The sequence below is a fragment of the Coturnix japonica genome, chromosome Z (assembly GCF_001577835.2).
Source record: "Coturnix japonica isolate 7356 chromosome Z, Coturnix japonica 2.1, whole genome shotgun sequence".
NCBI lineage: Eukaryota > Metazoa > Chordata > Aves > Galliformes > Phasianidae > Coturnix > Coturnix japonica.
In genome coordinates this window covers 51,311,330-51,333,021 of record NC_029547.1, presented here as the reverse complement: position 1 = coordinate 51,333,021, position 21,692 = coordinate 51,311,330, and the positions used below count along the sequence as shown (strand labels likewise).

General features: G+C 35.6%; 1 protein-coding gene across 1 annotated transcript in view; it reads right to left on the bottom strand.

The window, feature by feature from the left end:
* MCTP1 (multiple C2 and transmembrane domain containing 1) overlaps positions 1 to 21,692 on the bottom strand; it is a 240,760-nt gene that overhangs the window by 141,640 nt on the left and 77,428 nt on the right. Inside the window, exons 2-5 of the mRNA XM_032441507.1 lie at positions 20,048 to 20,162; positions 6,992 to 7,134; positions 4,860 to 4,939; positions 4,174 to 4,282 (exon numbers count right to left, since the gene is read on the bottom strand). Of these exons, the coding sequence (XP_032297398.1) occupies positions 4,174 to 4,282; positions 4,860 to 4,939; positions 6,992 to 7,134; positions 20,048 to 20,162 (447 nt within the window). The remainder of the gene's footprint in view (positions 1 to 4,173; positions 4,283 to 4,859; positions 4,940 to 6,991; positions 7,135 to 20,047; positions 20,163 to 21,692) is intronic.

The window sequence follows — 21,692 nt, the reverse complement described above, 5'->3', positions numbered from 1 at the left end:
TCAATTGGCATGCATACAACTATGAACGATGCACAGGCATGCATGAAGTACATGTATTCAAAGATAAGTATTAAAAGAGTATTGCTGAAATTACAGAAACAAAATAAGCTTCATCTGAATATGTCTAAGAAAAAATGTAAATCATTACCAACTTTTTAAATTAACATTCTTTAAAATGAGAAATTAAGGACAAACTAGTGTTGTCTACTTCATAAACATTTTTACACATTTTTTTTTTGTTGTTTGTTTGTTTTTCAGTAAAGAGCTCAAGTTTGATCTTGCTTTTATATACGCATATTTTTCAAGTACTTTTAGACCGTCTTCTTTGCTTATACTAGATAACTCAACTACCTGTTCTATCAAAGAAAAACAACTGAAACAACTATATAGACCTAACACAAAGGAAATGCAAATGAATTATCGGACATACAGATACAGCAGCTCAGTTGCTTTATCAGAAAAAAAAAAGAAAAAGAAAAAAGAAAAAGAAAATAATCACTTTTCACAAATACTAAACACGTTCTTATTTCTCAAATGTAGATAAATGATTCATTCATCATTTTTTATTTACAATTTAAGAATCCTCATAAATTAGAACAAATCCAACTTTTCATTTCAACAGTACTTAAAAGATTAGACTGTATTAATGTAAATTGAATGGTTAGATTATTATTTAAGAAGTTAACATTTTTTTTGCTGTCAGAAAAAGCAGCAGGTCACAAAAGACAATGATCCATTCAAGATTGTTAGAAATGCTCATTTATTCATCATTCTATAAATATAGATAATTGCAGCCTAGTTCTGCATTCTTTTCCTGAGAAAAAATATACTATTAAAATCAAACAATATATTCTTATTTATCAAAAAAACATACAGAAACACCTTGAAATTGAAACAGTGTCTAATATTCTTCTCCTGGTAGCACACAAACTATCAACTACTTAAGCTTTGTTTCTCATGAGTCAGTGATAAATCATCAGCTCTTGTATGTATACAATATATATGTATTGTATGTATACAATAATATAATTTTATGTAGTCAAAATGCACAAATGGAAATGTCAGTATTCTTATTTTTTATCTGCATATAAAGATGTAGTTTCACTTTGTCTTAAGAAACGGGACCTTTTAATTGTACACTGTAAAGAATAATAATCTGCACACTTAAAATTTGAATTTATCAGAATTTCTTTCCAAAAGAAGGACAAGAATTTTCATGTGTGGACAAAATCTTTTTCACATCTATTTATACATCTCAAGTCTTCACAAAAGATAGGTCCATCCAAAACCAAAATCAACTACAATTCTTCAACAGTAACTGCTTCTTTTTAAAATCACTAGTCATAATATCTCTCTCACACAGTCAGGAAGCAAAACACAATAAGACTACGAATTTTCTACAACCAGTCCACTGAATCTCCAACTGGAATATCTTATCAACCAGTGCAGGAGCTAAAAGTGTAAATATATCCTATTCAGCATGACAGGATAGATCTTATAACCTGTGCATATATATATATATATATATATATAACAACTGTGGTATGCTGATAAAATGCTATGCTAGAAAGAATTTTGTCTATCTAGGTAAAATTTGTACCTAGCTACAAATATTGCCTGTAGACTCATCCTTTATCTACACCTGTATACCTGACCTCCAAAACACTCCCAGCTACTCCATTTCAGGTAGATGAACTATCTTTTTGGAAAATCTAATCCGTATTAACAACTACCAAGCATCAAAACAGCAAGTTTTGTTTAAATGGCTGAGGAATGGATTACGACTGTTACGATTACAGAGCTGTCAAAATACAGGATCTGACACAATGCTAATTTTATGCTATAGCTATAAGGAAAAGTAAACACACGTTTTGTAGTATCTCTTCTTCCTCTCTCTCCCTAAACAGTCATAAGAAATATCTGTATTTTAAGTACATGAAACGTAAAGTATATGAAATTTAACTACTAGTTGTTAATCTCTGAATTCTTCAGCTGCATGACTCAACTATTGTATACCATTTACATAATATTAAACCGCTTGTCAACAAGTGAACAAAATCTATCCAGATGAAAATATACGTCTGCAAAACAGGTTATATAGAGACATAAAATCAGTACAATTTAAGAAAATCAGTAATGACTTAGAAAAAAATATGTGGTATGAAGACATGCTTTCTTCATTAAAGGTGCATGTTATAAAGGTGCATTAATGACATGCAGTCATTAAAGGTGATATAAAGTTCCTCACTTTTTTTTTTTTTTTTAAACTTTACATAATTCAACAGGCACTATTTGAATTATTACCTATGTGGAGATAAACAGAAGGGAAGAAGTAATCAAACAGAAGGTCAGATAGACTGAGATACTTTAATTGCACAGTGCCTATTTCCTTAACGGACAAGAATTTGCCTTTATCCTCTAGAATAACATTTGATAATTTGTTGGTTTCAACAACAAATAATTCAATAAAAATTCTCCTAATTGTTAGAAGACATTTTGAAAACAATCAAGGGTGACAGTTTGAGTAATATACTTTGTAATTTGTCTACTCCCTAGACAGTAACTAAAATCTAATAAATGAGTACATGTGGCAACCAAGTAAAAGATAATTGTGCCTCAAATCATTAAATGCCTAATACATTCATATACATCAATTCAGTATTAATTTTATAGGCTGTCTTCCCTTCAATGTGACACAAATTCTCTAATTTTATTACAGCTTCAACAAGACTACTCTGAAATTCAGATCTGGAAGGAGTGATTTCTAGTAGTTAAAATAAATAAATAAATAAATAAAAATTGGCCCTTCTGTTTAGAGTGACTTAATTTCACTTTTTCAACTGTGATTTTCTTGAGTTCCCTTTGTATAATATACAATTATTTTCCTAATGTTAAAAAGCACAGTAACCTTTCCTATCAATATAGTGAAAAATGGAAATAAACCTCTGTTCCCTTAATGGTTTCTCACACAGAACCACATTTCATTCTGTGCTGCACAATCTAGGATTATGGCACAATAATGCTAAAGTCACTTGTTACAACAAAGTTATTACCAGCTGACTTAGAAATGCAGGTTTTACCCAAAGGCACACTTGCATTGTAAGTTTGCAAGGCTCTGCTCTGAGTTGCCACCACAAATGTACCACTTAAAAAAAGATAATACACAATTTAAATAAACTTCCATTATAAGCACTTGCCATTATTTTGCTAATTTCTAACTGAATGTTGTAAAGGAAAAAAGTAGTTGAGAAATCTATTTTCAAAACCCTACATCTTTGTCATACCAATTATCAAACAACTAGTTCCTATTACTGAGTTACTATTTAGAGCTCATAGAAAAGTGGAAAAAGAATATCACAAGACATCAATATTTGTTAGGTATGGAACAGACACTGTAGCATCCTTTTTCTTCACAGAATCATACATACTCTTACAAATATAAACTTGACCATACCCCTGTTTATAGAACAGATAACGAATGCAAATGGGAAATCTCATAAAATTCTTTTTTTCGCCTCCTGATGCAAAAGGAATCCACATTATTTTGCCATCTCTAGGCAAGATTTCATGTCTCATATTTCTACTGCAAATGGACTGTTGCAACTCAAGTCAAAAGTCAACCTGTAAAACATATCCAAATTGCAGACAGAAGTTGTCATAATAACAGGATCCATATTTAAAACAGCAAAACATTTACACTAACAAGTACACAGCTTAGAAAACTAAGATTGATGAAGGGATTATAATAAACCTATAAAACCAGACAATTTTTCAACTGAAAACTCTTAATGAAATTTAAAACTTCAATACTAAAAGCCAAAAATCAGAAATACTTATTTTCCTCAAGTTTCTTTCTTTTTAGAGTGGAATAGTATTTCAGTATTCTTGTCTAGAGATGGCAGTACTAGAATTATTGATATTATCCATGTTAATCACCATCATGCCCCTGCAATTAAACCTACAGATTTTTCTATCTGGATAAATCACTACTTTCTCTGAGAGGATCCTTTGCAGGCAAAGTATGCTTAACTATAACAGAAACATTGCTCAACATTATCCTAAGAACTGTAAAAATCAAATTAACCTCATGATATATATAGCTCTCAAGCTTTCAGTCATCCAATCATATAGAGATAAAAGGAGTGATAACACTTATTAAAATCTTGACATTACCACTTCTCGTTGTTCTTCCCTAGGAGACAGCAGAACTGATAATAAAATATTTCCCAAATCATGGTCAGGGTAATGAGGGTCCTTCAGGCTCAAGGTAACATCTGTTTGCCTAGGAGAAAAAAAACACATGCATTTGCTTTGATTTCAGGCTCTCAGATAATTGCATTTCTGAGTCATGACAATTAACGAAATCTGCATTTATCTGAAGCTACTTGAAAATGATGTGACAAATTTAGCTTATTTATACCTTCAAGTGTTTCATTCTAAATAGTCATAAGTAAACACTAAATAGTGTTTCTCCTTGTAAAGTACTTATACACACTTAAGTAATTAAACCTTGGCTGCAATTGTAATGGATTAAAAAAAAAAAAACATAAGGAAAATAAACATAAACAGCAGGTGTTATTACTGTAAATGAAGACAATGTGAAAACAAGAGTACAATATAAAAACAGGAATAGAGTGATCATAAAAGTTATTTTTATAGATGTTACAACAAATGTTCTGTTAGCATATTTATTAATATTCATATTACAGTAATTCCCTGAAAACAAGTATTTTTCCTCTGCCAGTTTTATATGAGGTAGGTTTTCATTGCTATTTTCATCATTATGTTCTATTTGCAGCCTCACAAACATGCAATTGGCAAACATATGGAATTACTCCATAGACATATTTGTGCCATACCTGTTTAATTCTAATGATGCAAGATTCAGAAACGCTGAACCAATAAAGTCATCTTGAAGTCCAAAGTCATAATCAAAAACCTAAGATACGCAGGAGATAAAAACATTTTTCAGCATCAGAAACCTTTTTTTTTTTTTTTTTTTAAAATATTCTTGCTTCATTTTCTTGAAAAAGCTTTTCCAGAGTTAAGCCACATCTTTCTCAGACAGACAAGGAGTAAATGAAAGTATCAATTGACTTCTTAGATACAGCATTTTGAAACTGCTTATTTAGAAGTTGGAAGGCACAATGTAAAGACACAATGGTATACCAGTACCAGTCTGTGCAAGTGAACAGATTCAGTACTTGTATAAATACAGGCACTAAAAGAGGAAGACCAAGAGAAAAATTAAAGCAAGGAGAATCACTAACTTGCTAAACATGGATTAACACTCTTACAAATCTTGTAGAATATAAGTGGAAGAGAGTGGTATGATAGTGAAAAGTGGGTTATAAACTGCACTTGCACCAGTATGAGATATGATCAAATTCTATCAGTCTGGGTTTCAGAGGTTTTTAGATTTTAGAAATACTGCAAGACAATGAATGACTTAATAGATATGTAAGGTACCAGTGACACTTTTTACTCCACTATGAGCATGCAGCCTGCTAACTTTCTGACAACACACCTGGACAAGTTTACTGAAATTCAAACAAGAATCTGTGGCTAATAATATTGAGTGATGTCCCTGATTTGAGATTAGGTCTTCTCAAATCAGAATGAAGAAAGACAAATTATTAAGGAATGTCTTTTCGAGGGAAATGAACAAAAAAGATGGACGATAAAAAGCAAAAACACATAACTATGCAAGCCAAAAGTAAGGAACTGTCAATTATCAAAACCAAACTTCCTAGTTAAGTCACATTTCCTTGTCAAAAATTGTCACAACTATTTCTGAGATCTGAAGAGATCTTTAGCTCTAAACACAGAAGGACACTTGTTTGTAGTTAATAATGAGAACATATATTATTATTGGAGGAGTAATAGGGCTGGACACAAAGCCTTTGATTTTTATGTATACACTTCAACTTCTGGGCTGAATACATAAGTATTTGTGTCTAAGTCAATTATATGCATTGATCTACCCAAGTGGATACTATCATATTTTATCTCTTTCATTTTCACTGTAATGTGAAAGAAAAATAAATGATAAAATCTCAGTTATTCTTGCAAAACAGAAATGTTTTTTCTCTCTACAAATTAACAAAATGAAAACATTCAGTGGACATATTCAGCTGAGTCAGTACGCCTCAGCCAGGACTTAGAATCATAGAATCATGGAATGGCCTGGGTTGAAAAGGACCACAATGATCAATGAGTTTCAACCTCCCTGCTATGTGCAGGACCACCAACCACCAGACTAGGCTGCCCAGAGCCACAGCCAGCCTGGAGTTGAATGTCTCCAGTGATGGGGCATCCACAACCTTCCTGGGCAACATGTTCCAGTGCGTCACCACCCTCTGTGTGAAAAACATCCTCCTAATCTCTAACCTAAACCTCCCTGACTCAATTTAAAACCATTCACCCTTGTCCTTGTCCTATCACTATCCACCCTCTTGTTTAAACGCTCCCTTCAGGTACTGGAAGACCACAATGTGGTCTCCCCAAAGCCTTCCCAAGCTAAACAAGCCCGTTTCCCTCAACCTTTCCTCATAGGAGAGGTGCTCCAGCCCTCTGATCATTTTAGTGGCCTTAGTGGCTTACAATATCTGAGTGAGCTACAAATACTGGAATATTTAGATGTTGTGTTCATAGGTCATATCTGAACAGAAGGACATTATACCTGCCAATGCATCCTTCCTAGAAAAAAACAAAACACATACTCCTATTTCCTTGTCAACTTAGGTGTTGCTATTTGACTTAAAGCAGGTAGCTAGCTTTCTCCTTTTGAATCTGCTTCTTTCTTCTACAAAGCCTGGCATGTGTTCATTCCTCATGAATTCCTAAAGGCAATAAGGGCAAGAAAGGACCAATGTAGAATTATAATTTACTTAGAGCTTTTTTTAATAATATACTTTGTATTTAAAAATACAAATTCTGTCAATAACTCTTTGGCTGTAATTTGTCTGACATAAATAATACACTGTCTCACCTTTATATACAAGGGTTCTCTTGGGTTATCTATAAGAATGCAAGTTTTTTCTTCCCATATAGGATTGAGGTTCTTGTGTATTGTTTTACTTCTAAACACTTCTTTTCCTCCAAGTTTGAACTTGACGTATGGATCACTGGTTCCTGTTGATGAAACATACTCTGTTAATTATGACATTTAAATTCAATTCAGATACAAATACAGTCTTTATTGACAGTTATATTAAAAGCATCATCTTGATTACATTTTCATTGTCACAGTCTAATTTTACAGAGCCAGTACTCAGCTAATTTGTAGCACTAATAATGAGAGGGTGCTTGCATTACCTTCTGTTGTCTGTAATCCAAACTCGGTCACACACGAAATGCTGGTTATTCCAGTGTATTGTTTGGTTAAAAAAACATGACTTTATTACGACTAGGATTTCACCCTAATGCTATCACAAAAATTAGATTATAAAATTGCTTTCTGTAACATAGTCATCTAATTACATGATGCCTTTAAAAATGCACGGGCAGATGCTAGGAACAAATCCTGGCTCCACTGGCATTACAAGTGTAACACTTCATTGACCTTAGAATCCATGATTCCCCCTTTCATGACAGTCAAGATGAGCAAATTTCCTCCAATGTCAGTCCACAAAGTTCAGATAAGTCACATAATTGCATACGTGCACAGCTTCAAGCTCTCTGATACAAATGGGGAACAGTTAACAATGAGCAAACAAGTAACTCTGAAGGGAACTTGGAAAAGAGAAATAAAGATGTTCAAAATCTAATCAGTAGAGACTGAGTGAGATGTGGGTGTAAAGTGTCAGTTCAGATGAGTCAGAAGAAAGACCGTACAAGTGGGATTTATTAAGGCCATAGAGATGCCCCTTGATGAGGGCTGAAGAAGGAGGAACTGCAGTCCTCGTGTTTGCCTTATCAGGCATCTCAGGAAGCAGCTGGTAAGTAGCGTGTGGATGGATCCAGACCAGAAACATGACTGATGTGCATCTGGGTGTGGTCTTACTTCAGGTTAACCACACAGAAGACACAGAAGCCAGCAAGCTACAGTTCTAGTGGAAGACTGACTATGGTTGAAAAAGGCACTATGTCTTTACCCTCTCTATTTTTTATTACTAATCTTCAAAATCTTTCAAATATTTGAAAGAAAGAAAAAAGTTTGAAAATTCAAACTAATTACCTCCCCTAAGTCACCAATGGGTAAGATTTTCCCTTCATGTAAGTGAAAAACATTTTAATGAAAAATGCTCAATGGAGTTCATCCTCATAATTCTGTCATCTGTTTCTCAAATTCACGTTTGTGCTTAAATCTTTAAAGAAATGGATATGTTATGTTTCATTAAACTGCGCCATGCTCTTCCGTACATAAGGACCACCTCACTAAAGCTCTTTGCACTATTTCATGTAGCCACAAGATGTCAGTACTCTTTAGCTAAAATCATAGATCTCTTAAAAATGAAATTGAGAAGGAGGGATCTCAGGTGAGACAGTTATGATCACTCCATTTTGTCATTACCAGAACTGTATTTCAGTGACATAAAAGTTTAATCTAGCACGATTAGCCTGAGGGTTTTCATGTTTGAATTCGTACTGTGAAACCTGGAAAATACTTTAAACATGGACACCAAAAAATCAACAAGAGCAGTATTAGTATCTCCCACAAGTCATAATTCTCAGAGATCTTCCTCACTGTTGCCCTGAGTTGCTGCTTTAGGCAGCATGTCTTCTTCTGCAAATTTCATAAGACTCCCTTGAAATTTGAAATGGATTTAAAAGGCTGTATTAAGATAAATATTTAATGAATATTTTAGGACCCAAATGTCAAACAGTTTAATATTAATTCACTTCTGTGTGTCAAATTTAGTAGTGAAGTATGTCAAGTATTATTTACAGTGTATTGCAAAACCTTAGGGTTTGTAACTCTATGCCATGGATGCCTGAAACTTGGTTTGAGAATTCTCCATTTTAAAGCCAAGAACTCATTAGATCCATTTAGTTAGAAGCTCCATTGCCACCACAGACCTTTTACATTCCTTGAAGAGAATCCATTAGGTTTTTTAAAGGTTATATATAAGAAAGACAAAATTAAAAATAAATCAATCTAATCAGACATGTAGCCTTTCACCAGGCAGAGTTGGGGAAAACCAGAAGGATCCCAAAATTTGTTTGGAATACAGTTCTGGGCTCCCCAGTTCAGAAAAGACAGGGACCTCCTAGAAGGATTCCAGTGGAGGGTCACAAAGATGATAAAGGACCTGGAACATCTCCTGTATGAGGAAAGGCTGAGTAACCTGGGTCTATTCCTCCTGGGGAAAAGAAGACTGAGACAGCATCTGATCAATGTTTATAAATACCTAAAGGGAAGTGGGAGGCAAATGGATGAGGTCAGGCTCTTCTCAGTGATGCACAGCAACAGCATGAGGAGTAACGGCCTAAAAGTCAAACATGGGAAGTTCTATACAGACATGCAGAAGAACTTCTTTACCAAAAGAAAGACAGAGCACTGGAACAGGTTACCCAGAGGGATTGTGAAGTCTGCTTCTATGGAGATAGTCAAGACCCATCTGGATGCCTACCAGCGTGACTTACTGTGGGGAACCTGCTTAAGCAGGAAGGTTACACTCAATCTCTTGAGGACCCTTTCAGCCCTTGCAATTCTGTGATTCTGTGATAGGGCTTTAACAATACATTTTTGAGCACTAATCTCAGGTGTCAAGATGTTATTCCTTTTTAAACACCCTTATGCCAAGGAAACCAAATGTCTTTCTGGAATAGACCTCAAATTTTGCGCTGAACAGCAAGAAGCATGAAAGGAGACACAGCAGAGACCAATACTTGGCATCCCCCTAGCAAGAAGTTCAGCTGAACTGGATGACACCACCTACTGCAGAGATCTGTGTCACAGGATCACAGTTTTAACATCTTTTATGATAACACCAACAACATTTGTTCAGATATACTGTATAATTTCACTATATGTATTATACATCCATGTCAACAGTCAGTATTAATATCATGATATTGATACTATCATACAAATACAATATTAACTGTGTGCTAATAATATTTTAAATATATATTAAAGTGTAATTTTAATTAGCATCATCTGTTCAATTTACATAACTAAATCTTTGCTCTCTTATTAAAGTATTTTACTTATGATGTTAACATCACAGAAAAACAGTAAAAATCTGAGACATTTTAGAGTGAGCCTAAAAGAACCAAACATCGTTATTACTGAAGTCACAGAATTTCCATTGGTTTCCCTGTTACTAAGGTCTAATTGCCCAAATGCTTGTTCTACCTGCATCAGTTATCATAATTATAAGCCTTCACTCATGAGCTTAAAATCTTTCAGATAAAGTCATGCAGTAAGATAGCACTATACTTAAATAGCTCCTAAAGCACCACTATTGACTGTGCAAAGGCAATAAGAATTCTTTGCACAGGGTAGCAGACTCTCTTTTCCTAGCAAGCATCAGCCAAACTGACACATAAACATTCTGCTGAAGCTGAGCACAGATGCTCTCCACCATCACAAAAACAGTTAAGTGATCCTTCAGGAGCTTTCTAACAGACTTTTCAAGATACTTGTCTCTTTGTTGATCAGACTCTTTTCCTTAATGAAATCCTATTTAATATAATGGGATAAACTGCTAATCAAAGAAAATTCAGGAACAAACACAGGGCTAGATGGAACCACAGGACCAAGCAACTGCTGCAACTGAGAAAGAATGCGGCAAAGGCATGCACATCTCCCTACAGTATTTCTGCATTTGACTCAATGTGACCAAAGTCAAACATCCATCATACCTGGAAAACCTCAGCTGAAGATCCACCAGTAATGTGTGAAAGCCAGACACTGAATACCTAAAGGTAAACTTTAAAATCTCACACTAGAACCAGAAAACTGATTATGGTACCTCAAAAAAAACAAACAAACATTAAAACAGCACATCCAGCTGCCATTTCACCTATAGATGCATCAAACTTCAAGCATCAAGGAGAAAAAAGAAAACATTTTAGAAAAATGGTGAGCAACTGGTATTTCTCTCAAACAAACTAATTAACCAATATAATTAAAATCATTTAACTACAGCACACATTCATTTTTCCACTTCTGCTTTTTCTGCTTTTTCTGTTTTTCCAGAACAACTTTCAGAACAAAACAGAGAGCCACATTCAAGCCTAGTCCCGAAGGTACAAGAGATTGTGCCCAAAGCTTTCACTTCCAATTCAGATTTTCATCCTTGCAATTAATACCTGTTTCCTGACCACTGAGAAATCACAAAATACAATATTATCCTCCTCTCCCTATAGCCTCAGTTGTAAAAGAAAAGCAAATAACACAATTCTTTAAGGTCTTCCTGGTAGGCAGCTAATGACATTGAGCCATACAAAACTGTGTTTAATCAACACATTTTCCACAGAATTTTATTTTCTACAGAAATATTAAGGCTAAGCACCAACTTTAGAAAAGCTTCATCCCCCCACCCAGATCCTAACACAAGTCACAAGACTCCCTTACATCACAGAACACAGAATCACAGAATCACCAAGACTGGCAAAGACCTCCAAGATCATCTTGTCCAACTGCCCACCTACTACCAATATCTCCCCACTAAACCATGTTCAATAGTACAACATCCAAACATGAGGACTTGCTCTCATCACAACTTCCCAGATGTCTGCTGGAAATATAGTACAGCAGAAAGGGAACAGTCTCAGATGTTCCTAGAGTGAGTTGGTATAGGAGCTAACAAGGCAAAGCACACTTCTGAAATTGCTGTTCATTAATAACGAAGATATTGTGGGGGATGTGATGGTTGGAGGCTGGTTGCCAAGCCACTCTCTGTCATCCTTCAACAGTCCTGGCTAACTGGCGATGTCCCGGTGGACTGGAGACTGGCAAATGTGATGGCCATCTTCAAAAAGGGCTGGAAAGATGATCCTGGCAGCTACAGAACTATCAGTCTCACATCAGCTACAGGAAAAGTTATGGAACGGATAATCTCAGGAGCCATCATGGACCAATTAAGGATCAACCAGGGGATCAGGCCCAGTCAGCATGGGTGTATGAATGGTAGATTTGTAGATTGTGCATGACAAATTTGATATCATTCCATGACAAGGTAACCCACTTTGTGGATTAAGGTAATGCTGTCAGTGTGGTCTTCCTGGACTTCAGTAAAGCCTTGAACACTGCCCCACCCCCCCAACATTGTCATGGTGATACTGGTTGCCCACAGTTTGGATAGGCAAACACTCTACTGCGTAAAAAACTGTCTGTACAGCTGGGCCCAAAGAATTGTGGTCAGTGGAGTTAAATCCAGTTGGCAGCTACAGTGATCAGCAGAAGGAACTGTGGCTGTTTAGTCTGGGGAAGAGAAGGCTGAGGGGAGACCTTTTTGCTCTCTTTGTCACCTGAAAGGTGACTGCAGTGAGAGAGTGAGAGTGGGGCTGCTTTCTTCTCAGGTGACAGGACACGGCAAAAAAGGCTTCAAGTTTTGCCAGGGGAAGTTTAGGTTGGATATCAGGAAAAAGTTATTTACAGAAAGGGTTGTTAAGCACTGGAATAGACTCCCCAGGGAGGTGGTTGAGTCACCATCCCTGGTTGCGTTTAAAAACTGTTTGGATGTGGTGCTCAGACACGTGATTTAGCAGAGGGTTGTTAAGAGTTAGGGTAGCACGATTAGGTTGCAGTTGGATTTGATGATCTTTAAGGTCTTTTCTAACCTGAGCAATTCTATGATTCTATGATTTAACAACACCATGGATGGTGACTCAACCTCTTCCCTGGGTAGCCCAATTCCAGTACTTGATTGCTCTTTCAGTGAAGAAATTTTTCCAAACATCCAACCTGAATCTCCCCTGGGGTACTTGAGACCATTCCCTCAATTTCTATTACTAGTTATGCAGGAGAAGAGGCTGTCCCCCACCTCACCCCAAACTCCTTTCTGGCAGCTGTAGAGAGCAATACGGTCTCCCCTGTCCTTCTATTCTGTGGACTGAACAACCCTAGTTCCTTCAGCCACTCCTCAGAAGAATTGTGCTTCAGACCCCTCACCAGATTCACTGTCCTCTGAACATGCTCCAGAGCCTCAGCTTCTTACTTGTAATGAGGAGCGCAAAACTGAGCACAGTTCCTGAGATGCAGCCTCACCTACTGGCACTGAGTACAGACGGATGACCACTTCCCTACTCCTTCTGGCAACACTATTTCTGATAAAAGCCAGGATGAAGTGCTCTTTCACTGATGTCTGGGCCCTTCCCTTTCTTTCCAACTCCATCCATATTCATTCCCTTCTTAGCAAGGTTCCTCGGTCTCAAGTTACTTTCTTACAATCAAGTAAGATGAAAAAGTGGAAGGATGTTTCTCAAGTATGTGTCAACTCAATATATCAAGCAGAACATGTAGCAGTTTCAAGTATCTTGTACATCCTGTATTTCAAAATTGCAATATGTAAAGTCTCATAAAAAGAAACACAAAGCATATGTCATCTCAGAAGTACTGTTAGTCCAATATTAAAGCTGGGAAATATATTTACTGCAAATTATTTCCCATTAATTTAATAAATAGACATTTGGTTTGTTTACTTATACTACTGCTTACTCTCAAAACTACAGCTTTCCCATAGGTAACCCTAGTTTCTGTCCTTCTGCCCAGGTAACAAAGAATTACCTCCCTAATTCACATGAAAAGGACAATAGTTTATTTAAAAAGCACTTATGGAACATTATTATATTAAGAATGAAAATGCTAATTACAAGTTCACAGTGAACACACAGGTACTACAGGATGTAGAGATCTTCCACTTGGAAGTCAAAAGGGAATATAAAAATTCAATTATTCAGTGCCCATTAAAAAATTATGGGTTAAAACAATCACAGCTTTTCAACTTTCTTTCTAAGACTTGTTTCTGCCTATGAAAAAGGCATATAAAGATTTCAATGAGGCCAAAATAAGCATCCTTATTTAAGAATACACATTTAAACAAATAACTAATTACAAAATCAGAGTAACATTTAGGTTGGAAAACCAACCAACCATTAATGCTTGTGAAACAGAAGAAGCATTTGCAGAAATGTAGTATGAGAAACTTGTCTTAAAACAACATTTTTATTGCCTTGTTAAAACATTAATGTTACTATTTCAATACTTTTTTAAGGTCATCAAAAAAAAGAAAAAATACAAAACAAAAACACCAGACATAACAGCACTGTGCTAACAAGGTAACATTTCCAATTCTTCTTCAGATGTACTAAGCCCATAACTGTTTGATTTCTTCTAATGACTTATCAGATTGTTCCACCAGTTGTTCACTCAGGAACTTCACTCAATTTTCAACACGCATTTCTGCAATTACTACAGCAGTACAGTGATGCAGTATTTAAACCATGCCACTTCAGCAACATGCAAGGGCTGCTCGAAAAGTAATGCCTGTATTTAATGATGTTGGTCTACAACATCAGCAAGAGTAGTTGCCATACTGGTTGTATGGCAGTAGAGGTTGAACTTTCCCACCACAATTCGTTACACTTTGCCGCTGTGTGACAGATGGTAGCAGACGGGCAATCTGACAGAATAGTGTCTGATACAGAAGTGCATATGGAGCAAAGGTGTGCCACTGAAATCATCCATGCAGAAAAAACTGCACCCCCTGACATTCATCAACGGTTGCTGAATGTTGATGGACATTAAACAGTAGGTGTGAGCCCAGTGAGGCAGTGGGTGGTGCATTTCAGCAGTGGTGACAGAGACATGAAAGATGAGAAGCATTCCAGATGGTCATGCAAATTTTTACAAGCGCAGCATGCAGGTTATTGTTCATCACTGGCAAAAATGCAAAACTAATTGTAATGACTATGCAGAAGAAGAATGTTTCAAAGCTGAGAATTCTATCAAATACTGATATTTTGCTCTTTTCCACAGAAATAAATAGAAGGCATTACTTTTGGAGTTTTGGAGTTTACAGCATATGAACTTACTCATTGTACTTTTCAAATCAAAGCAATTGATTAAAATATGTTTGAAAAAAACCTACAAAGTAATTTGTAATTTTCCTGAGTGCATTTGTATGCAACCACTCAGTCACATAAATAAATATTTTTGTACAATCTATGTAACTCTCATAAATAAAATTCCACTTGAGAATTTTTGAACTTTTTACTGTATTAAATCACTACCCAGAGATGTAGATTATGGCTCAGAACATTCAGAGGCTCCAAACACTCAATGTTTTACTTGGAAGCCTAACTATTAGGGTTGCAAGGAAGCTGGTAGCCTTCAGGCAGTGGTGGTTGAAAAATGCCATTACTTGCCAGTTTCTGTTCAAGGTGGCACAGAGCCAGCACCAACAGCCTCTGCCAGAGGAAATTCAAAGCAATTGTTGTTTTCAGATGTACTAGGACTGTTTATTATGGAACTGTAGAAATTTCACAGTAAAATTCCATGGTATAGGCATCTAAGTACTATACTCAGATTTATGACAATATCCTCCTCCTATCACCTCCACAGGAAACAGAACATGGACATGATCTCACCATTCTTGACTACGTAACAGACTTAGTAGTATTTCACAGACTGTAAAAAATTCTCTGAATCATAAAGATGAACAGCTTCTCTGTCTGCACTATATTTTAACCAAGGTAAGGAATGGATTTCTATGTGCTACAACAGTGAAGCACTGCTCAAACATAATATACATTTTCTGTGGTTGAATGTATCATTTCATATAAGTGTGCTTTAAATATTTTGTGTCTGCATAGAATCAGAACTATTTTAAAGGCTTTCTAATTCCTTTTGTTTTACTTAACTGGCACTTTCTTTTCTTACAGATCCTAAAGATGTAAATAGATAAAGAGATACACAGATAAAAAGCAAACTATCTATCTATATTTTTATACTATTACAGTTCCTCAAGAATTTCCTGATTTTGGCTGTACTCTCTACTGATTATCCTTGATTTCATCAGCTGAGTTCTTAATGATGTAAAAATTTCATACTGAAAATGAGAGATCAATCAATCTGAAGTGCAGCATTGACATTGCATACTGCACACTGCTTCTGGCTTATTTTTTTTTAACTATCCTTCTGCCAAAGAAAGGCCAAAGTCTTCTGCCCTTATTCAAATGCCTCTTCCGAGGATCTCCACCTGGAATATTTCACACACACAAGTTGCTTCCAGTCATCATAAAAGATCTGATAAAAGATTCACATCCAAAACTAATCCTCCTTGTGCTGCATTGCAAGATCAGGTAAGTCTTCATGTCTTTTGTTAAAATTCATCTTGTATCCAGTCTGCTTTTAAAACACAAACTGCAGTTAATCTGTGTAGCTTATTGCCCAACTTTGTCTAAAATGGAACTGCAAATTGGCCTGCACATTTCTCAGAGAACACAAAAGACTTCTGGGCTCCAGTGAAACAAGAGAAGACTGTGAAGAAAATCTATTCAAAACCTTTATAAGAATATTTTGGATATTGTTCCTTGAACTATGTATGGCAGAACAGTGATGACTAAAATGTAATTCCCTACAGTATTCCAGTTTACATCTCAACATGAGTCACTCTTGAAGCAAAAATGGATAAATCACTTTCTCTTTTTCTCTTTTGTTACAAAAATTATACATATATAAGGATACTGAAAAAAAAAAATCTGTAAATGCATATCATTGATTGAAAGTAGCTGCATGAAATCTGCATGCATTTCAAAGACCAGCAACATATCAATTTATTTATTTTTTCAATCTATAAATTTTAATCCTGGAAAAACCTCATGGTATATATACCACACATGGTATTATCCACTTTAAAGAAGAAAAAAAAAAAAGAAAAAAAAAAGAAAAAAAAAAAGAAAAGTAAAGAAATGAGAAATTAAAAAAGAAAACAAAGATAAAAGGTGTAAGGTTAAATTGTTAATACTATCAACTTGCAAAGTTTTCCACAATTCTTACAGGTAAGAGAAGAGGCTTGGAAAATAATTTTTGAAATCTAAATAGGTATGTGGTTTACTTTAGGAAGGGCTTAAAAAAAGCAGCTACTATAGATATAAACCATATCTGTGGTCACAAAAGGATTCTGACAGAAGCAAAAATGTAAAATGTATCGTCATAGCTGAAATGGCATTCGACACCACAGCCGAGTGGTGCATGGAAAGAAAGCTGTATCAGACTGAAGACAGAATCTCCTATAAAAATGAGGACTTAAAATGAATAGTTACGTTTTCTTCTGACATACTGGTGCAGAATTATTGACTGCAATAACAAGAGCTATTTTCAATATTTTGAGAAAGGAACAGCAAGATGTTGGTCCTCTCATTAAGAATGTTCTGTTCTTCCTTTGTTGTGACTATCAACATTGTTATTTATCAGCTCATAGCCATGACAAATACTGGCATTGCTATCCATATAAATAAAGCTGCAATCTTTCCCCTTTCCTCAGAGAATGTTATGGTGCCTCTTTTTATAAATCTGTGCAAGACAAAGTGTGCAGAACATTCATGCCATGAGAATTCAGTGTTGAATTCAAAGACTGCAATATGTTCAGCACCAGGTTTCTAAAAAGATATGTGAAACAGAAGTTCAAGAATTAAGAAGCAAAAAGCTAAATTTAAAAGCAAATTCTTTTCTACCATATAGCTTCATTATGCTTTTGGAGCAAGTCAAAACTCAGAAAGTACAACAGTCAGGCTTTAAGCAGAGAATCTGAAGATTTTGGAGGGAGGGTGTTGCAACTTATAGTATATGACATCTTCATGACATGAGAAATCTCCCATCCTCTGATTTTAATATCCAACACATCAGTCTTGACAGCTCCATTTGGCAGTTGGATACATATACTCACACAGTGCTTTCCAGGAATTGTCCCATAATCGCATTCTGGATCGAAATCCTTAACACAAACAGTGCTGAAGCATGTAGGCAATACAAAAACAATGCTGGTACTGGTTCAGAATGAGCTCCCAGTGAGACCAGAATTTTGTCTCCATCAGTGTCTCAAAACAGGTGCTGATGGAAAAATGAGGATGTGACCAGCAATAAATTATTTCCCTCAAATGTTCCTTATGTTTTTTCTAGGCACCAAGAATTAAATAAATAAACAAACAATCAAACAAACAAATAAATAAATAAATAAATGAAATAGGACTTTTAGAATTGGATTTATATATATATATATTGGTTTTTTCTGTGCACATTTCAATATCTTCAGTGAACTTCCATGAACTTGCTGAATCTCCTCTGGTACTCACAGAAACTTCTAGTATAAATTCTGATCTACATGCTCCTTGTTAATGAAACACTTCTGGGGCTACTTTAATAAATGTACACACATACACACACACATATATATATATGAAGTATTATGGTCTAGAAAGCATTCAGAGAAAAATGACTTCCCACTCTTAACCCTCCCTTGTTCACTTTCCTCTCAGCAACTATCTAAATCCACTATGCCCTTTCCTAATGCCTAGACGGTACCCTCAGAACCCAGTTCTGCAAATGCTGACAATATCTCCACTCTGCATAACTGCAAGAGAAAGGGAAAACAAACCAAACACAAAGCAGAACAGTGGACATTCAGGCTCAGCTTGGTGTCCTGAGTAAGTTACTGTTTTTGTATTTTTCTCTCTAAGTTTTGAAATCAAACATGCAGTCAGTGTGGGAGTAAGCACATCTGTAGCTCCCCACCTGACCTGAAGGATCCTTATACTTCACTATGGCAACACATACTCTTCTTAATGACACAATTGCAGTGGCGTGCTAAAACAAATCCTCCGTTGCGTGAGAGGGAGGGCTGAGTGTTTTCATGTTTAGGAAAGAATTAAAAAAGAAAGGCATCTACTTTTTGTGGTAAAAAAATAGCCCACAAGACTATTCCCTGAAAAGAGGCTCAGCAGCCACCTTCTTCCTCCATAAGAAGGTTTCAACATAAAATTTAGCAGTTGCTCAGTGTTCTCAAAGAATGCCTTTTAAGTATCTGTGTCTGAAGTGAATTACAGGCTCCAATGCAGGGTGACAATCATGCAAAACAACTTCGTGTCTAGGCACTGAAGAAACATGAGAAGTAGAACAAGGATGTTTGATTCCAAAGTAGCAGGTTTTTGAACAGATCTTTAAAAGCACTTAACATCTTATACAGCACCAATAACTCAGTTCAGAAACTGGGATTCCACCTCAGGAGGCAGATTTCCTGCCCTTTGTTTACTTTAGACTCCTGTATTATCAGGAAAGTATTTACAGATTTTTTCTTTGCAAACAAACGGAATATTTATAGTCACATTTCAGTTCATTTATAAATTCTAAGAATGGCAAATATACATGAATTGTATTATATCTTTCAAAAACCAAACAAGCAACATGGATGTCCCTCCAGCTCAAACAAATAGGTTTTAGTATTTTTATTTTTGATGAATGTCAGGTAAAGCTTGATAGGCTATCATTGAATCATAGAATCACTCAGGTTGGAAAAGACCTCAAATGTCATTGAGTCCAACCCTAACCTAACCATGCTAAGCTAACTAACAATACTCTGTTAAATCATGTCCCTGAGCACTACATCCTAATGGTTTTTAAACACATCCAAAGATGGTGACTTAACCACCTTCCTAGGGAGCCTTTTCCAGTGCCTAACAACCCCTTCTGTTAAGAAATTTTTTCTGATTTCCAACCTAAACTTACCCTGGCACAACTTGAGGCTATTTCCCCTCATCAATATGCTTTGAGGAAGCCTTTTTTTGATGTAAACAGCTTTATTGGTTTCTGCTGCTGTACTTGAGACCTAAAATCTGCCAAATAACTTCCCCAAGTTGATACAGAAAGCCTTTATACAAAACTATTTTTTCAGTTGCAGATATACTTGTGTTTTTTTCTCTCTCATAACGAATATATTTTCACTAGGTTATTAACTAGATTTATCATGTTTAAATAGCTGTTCCAAAAGTGCACTACTGACCAATCTAATAAGAGCTACTTTAATAATGTAAAAATTAAACCAATGGAAATTCAATTTCCCAAGCATTAAGTTAGTGTTTACCAACATGTACTTACCTCCACGATCTCGTGCTGCTAAATTCTGTCCTCTCTTTAAAGTAATGTCCAGTTGGTACATTCCGGGATCCCCAGAGGGAAAATCTGCATTACTAGGTCCAACTGAACTTGTTTTCTGGAGGGGAAAAGAATACAACAGCTAATGTTACTAAAAGTTTTGGATAAAGTTTGTTTTTCCCTGGCATTGTTATCCTGTTGAACTAAGACCAGTATTTTTCTCATTCCCCCATCTTACAGCTAACAGAACCAGTGCCCATCTTCAGCATGACAGTTCCTGAGAATCTTTTTTTTGTCCTTGTGTTTGTAAAATGATTCTTTGTTATTTATATTTATAATGGCAACCTCACTTTTTAATTACATTCATTTTCATTCCTGGTTGGCTATGACAGGCTACTGCACTGCTTTGAAAACTATGTGATTTTTCCAAAGAGTGATGGAAGGAAATTGGTGAAAAACATCCTTGGGGAAAACTTCAGAATACCCTAAAGACAACAAGTATAGTTCAAACTCTTAATCTGCAATATATGCCTTTTTGCTCTGAACACTTGCCAGAGCAAAGATAAGATCCTGAGATTATTTTTATGAACTGTAACTAAAGAATTAAAAAAAATAAGGGAAGTCAGAAGAAGAAAAACTCTCTGGACCACATGAATAGTAATTATGCTGCCATACTCAATGACAAAGGAGATATATTGTATTTCCTCCTAAATTTATAAATTTTTGGAAAAGATTTCTGAACGCATCTGTCTGTAAATTGCATCTAATTGCCATTCATGTTTTGAACACTGCATTTAATTTTAAGATTACAGTGGCTGCATCTATTATTCATTCTCAGTACAGATAAAAGTTTCTTATATCATTCACAGAGAGCATCACCGTTAGATTCTCCCATGCTAGGATATAAATCACAGAAGCATAGAAAAACTTAAGTTGGAAGGGACCTTAAAGATCATCAAGTTCCAACATCCCTGCCACCTTGATCAGGCTGCCCAGGATGTCATCCAGCCTGGCCTTGAACACCTCCAAGGATGGGAGATCTTCATATGGGGCAGCCTGTTTCAGCACCTCACCACTCTCTGAGTAAAAAATTTCTTCCTAACATCTAACCTAAATCTTTTAGTTTAAAGCCATTCCCCCTTGTTCTATCACTATCAGACAGTGTAAAACGTCAGTCCCTCTCCTGCTTGTAAATTCCCTGCAAGTTTTGGAAGGGCACAATGTGGTGTCTTCCCAAGTAATCATTTTCACTCCTTCCCCTATACCTTTCATTTCTTTTTTTTTTTTTTCTTTTTCTTTTTTTTAAATTTTCTTTACTTTTCATTAATTACTTATTCAGAGAGCGACTGAAGCAGACCAGAAATGCTTAGATAAGCAGCATAAGAAGACTGCAAAACATGAACAGCATGAAATAAAAATGAAAAAGAAAACAAATAGATATGAACTACTCATAAGCATTAAGAAGTCAAGCCAGCCTTCTCACATTATACAAACGGCATTTAAATTATGTAAGTAAAATTTGAGGTTGCCACACTAAATCAAGACTTCACTGAATCGTTTTTTATCCAACATTTTAAATTTCAAAATTTAACCATGAAAGTAGAAATTAGTAAAACACAAGGGACTAATTTTGTTCATTCTGCTCTAG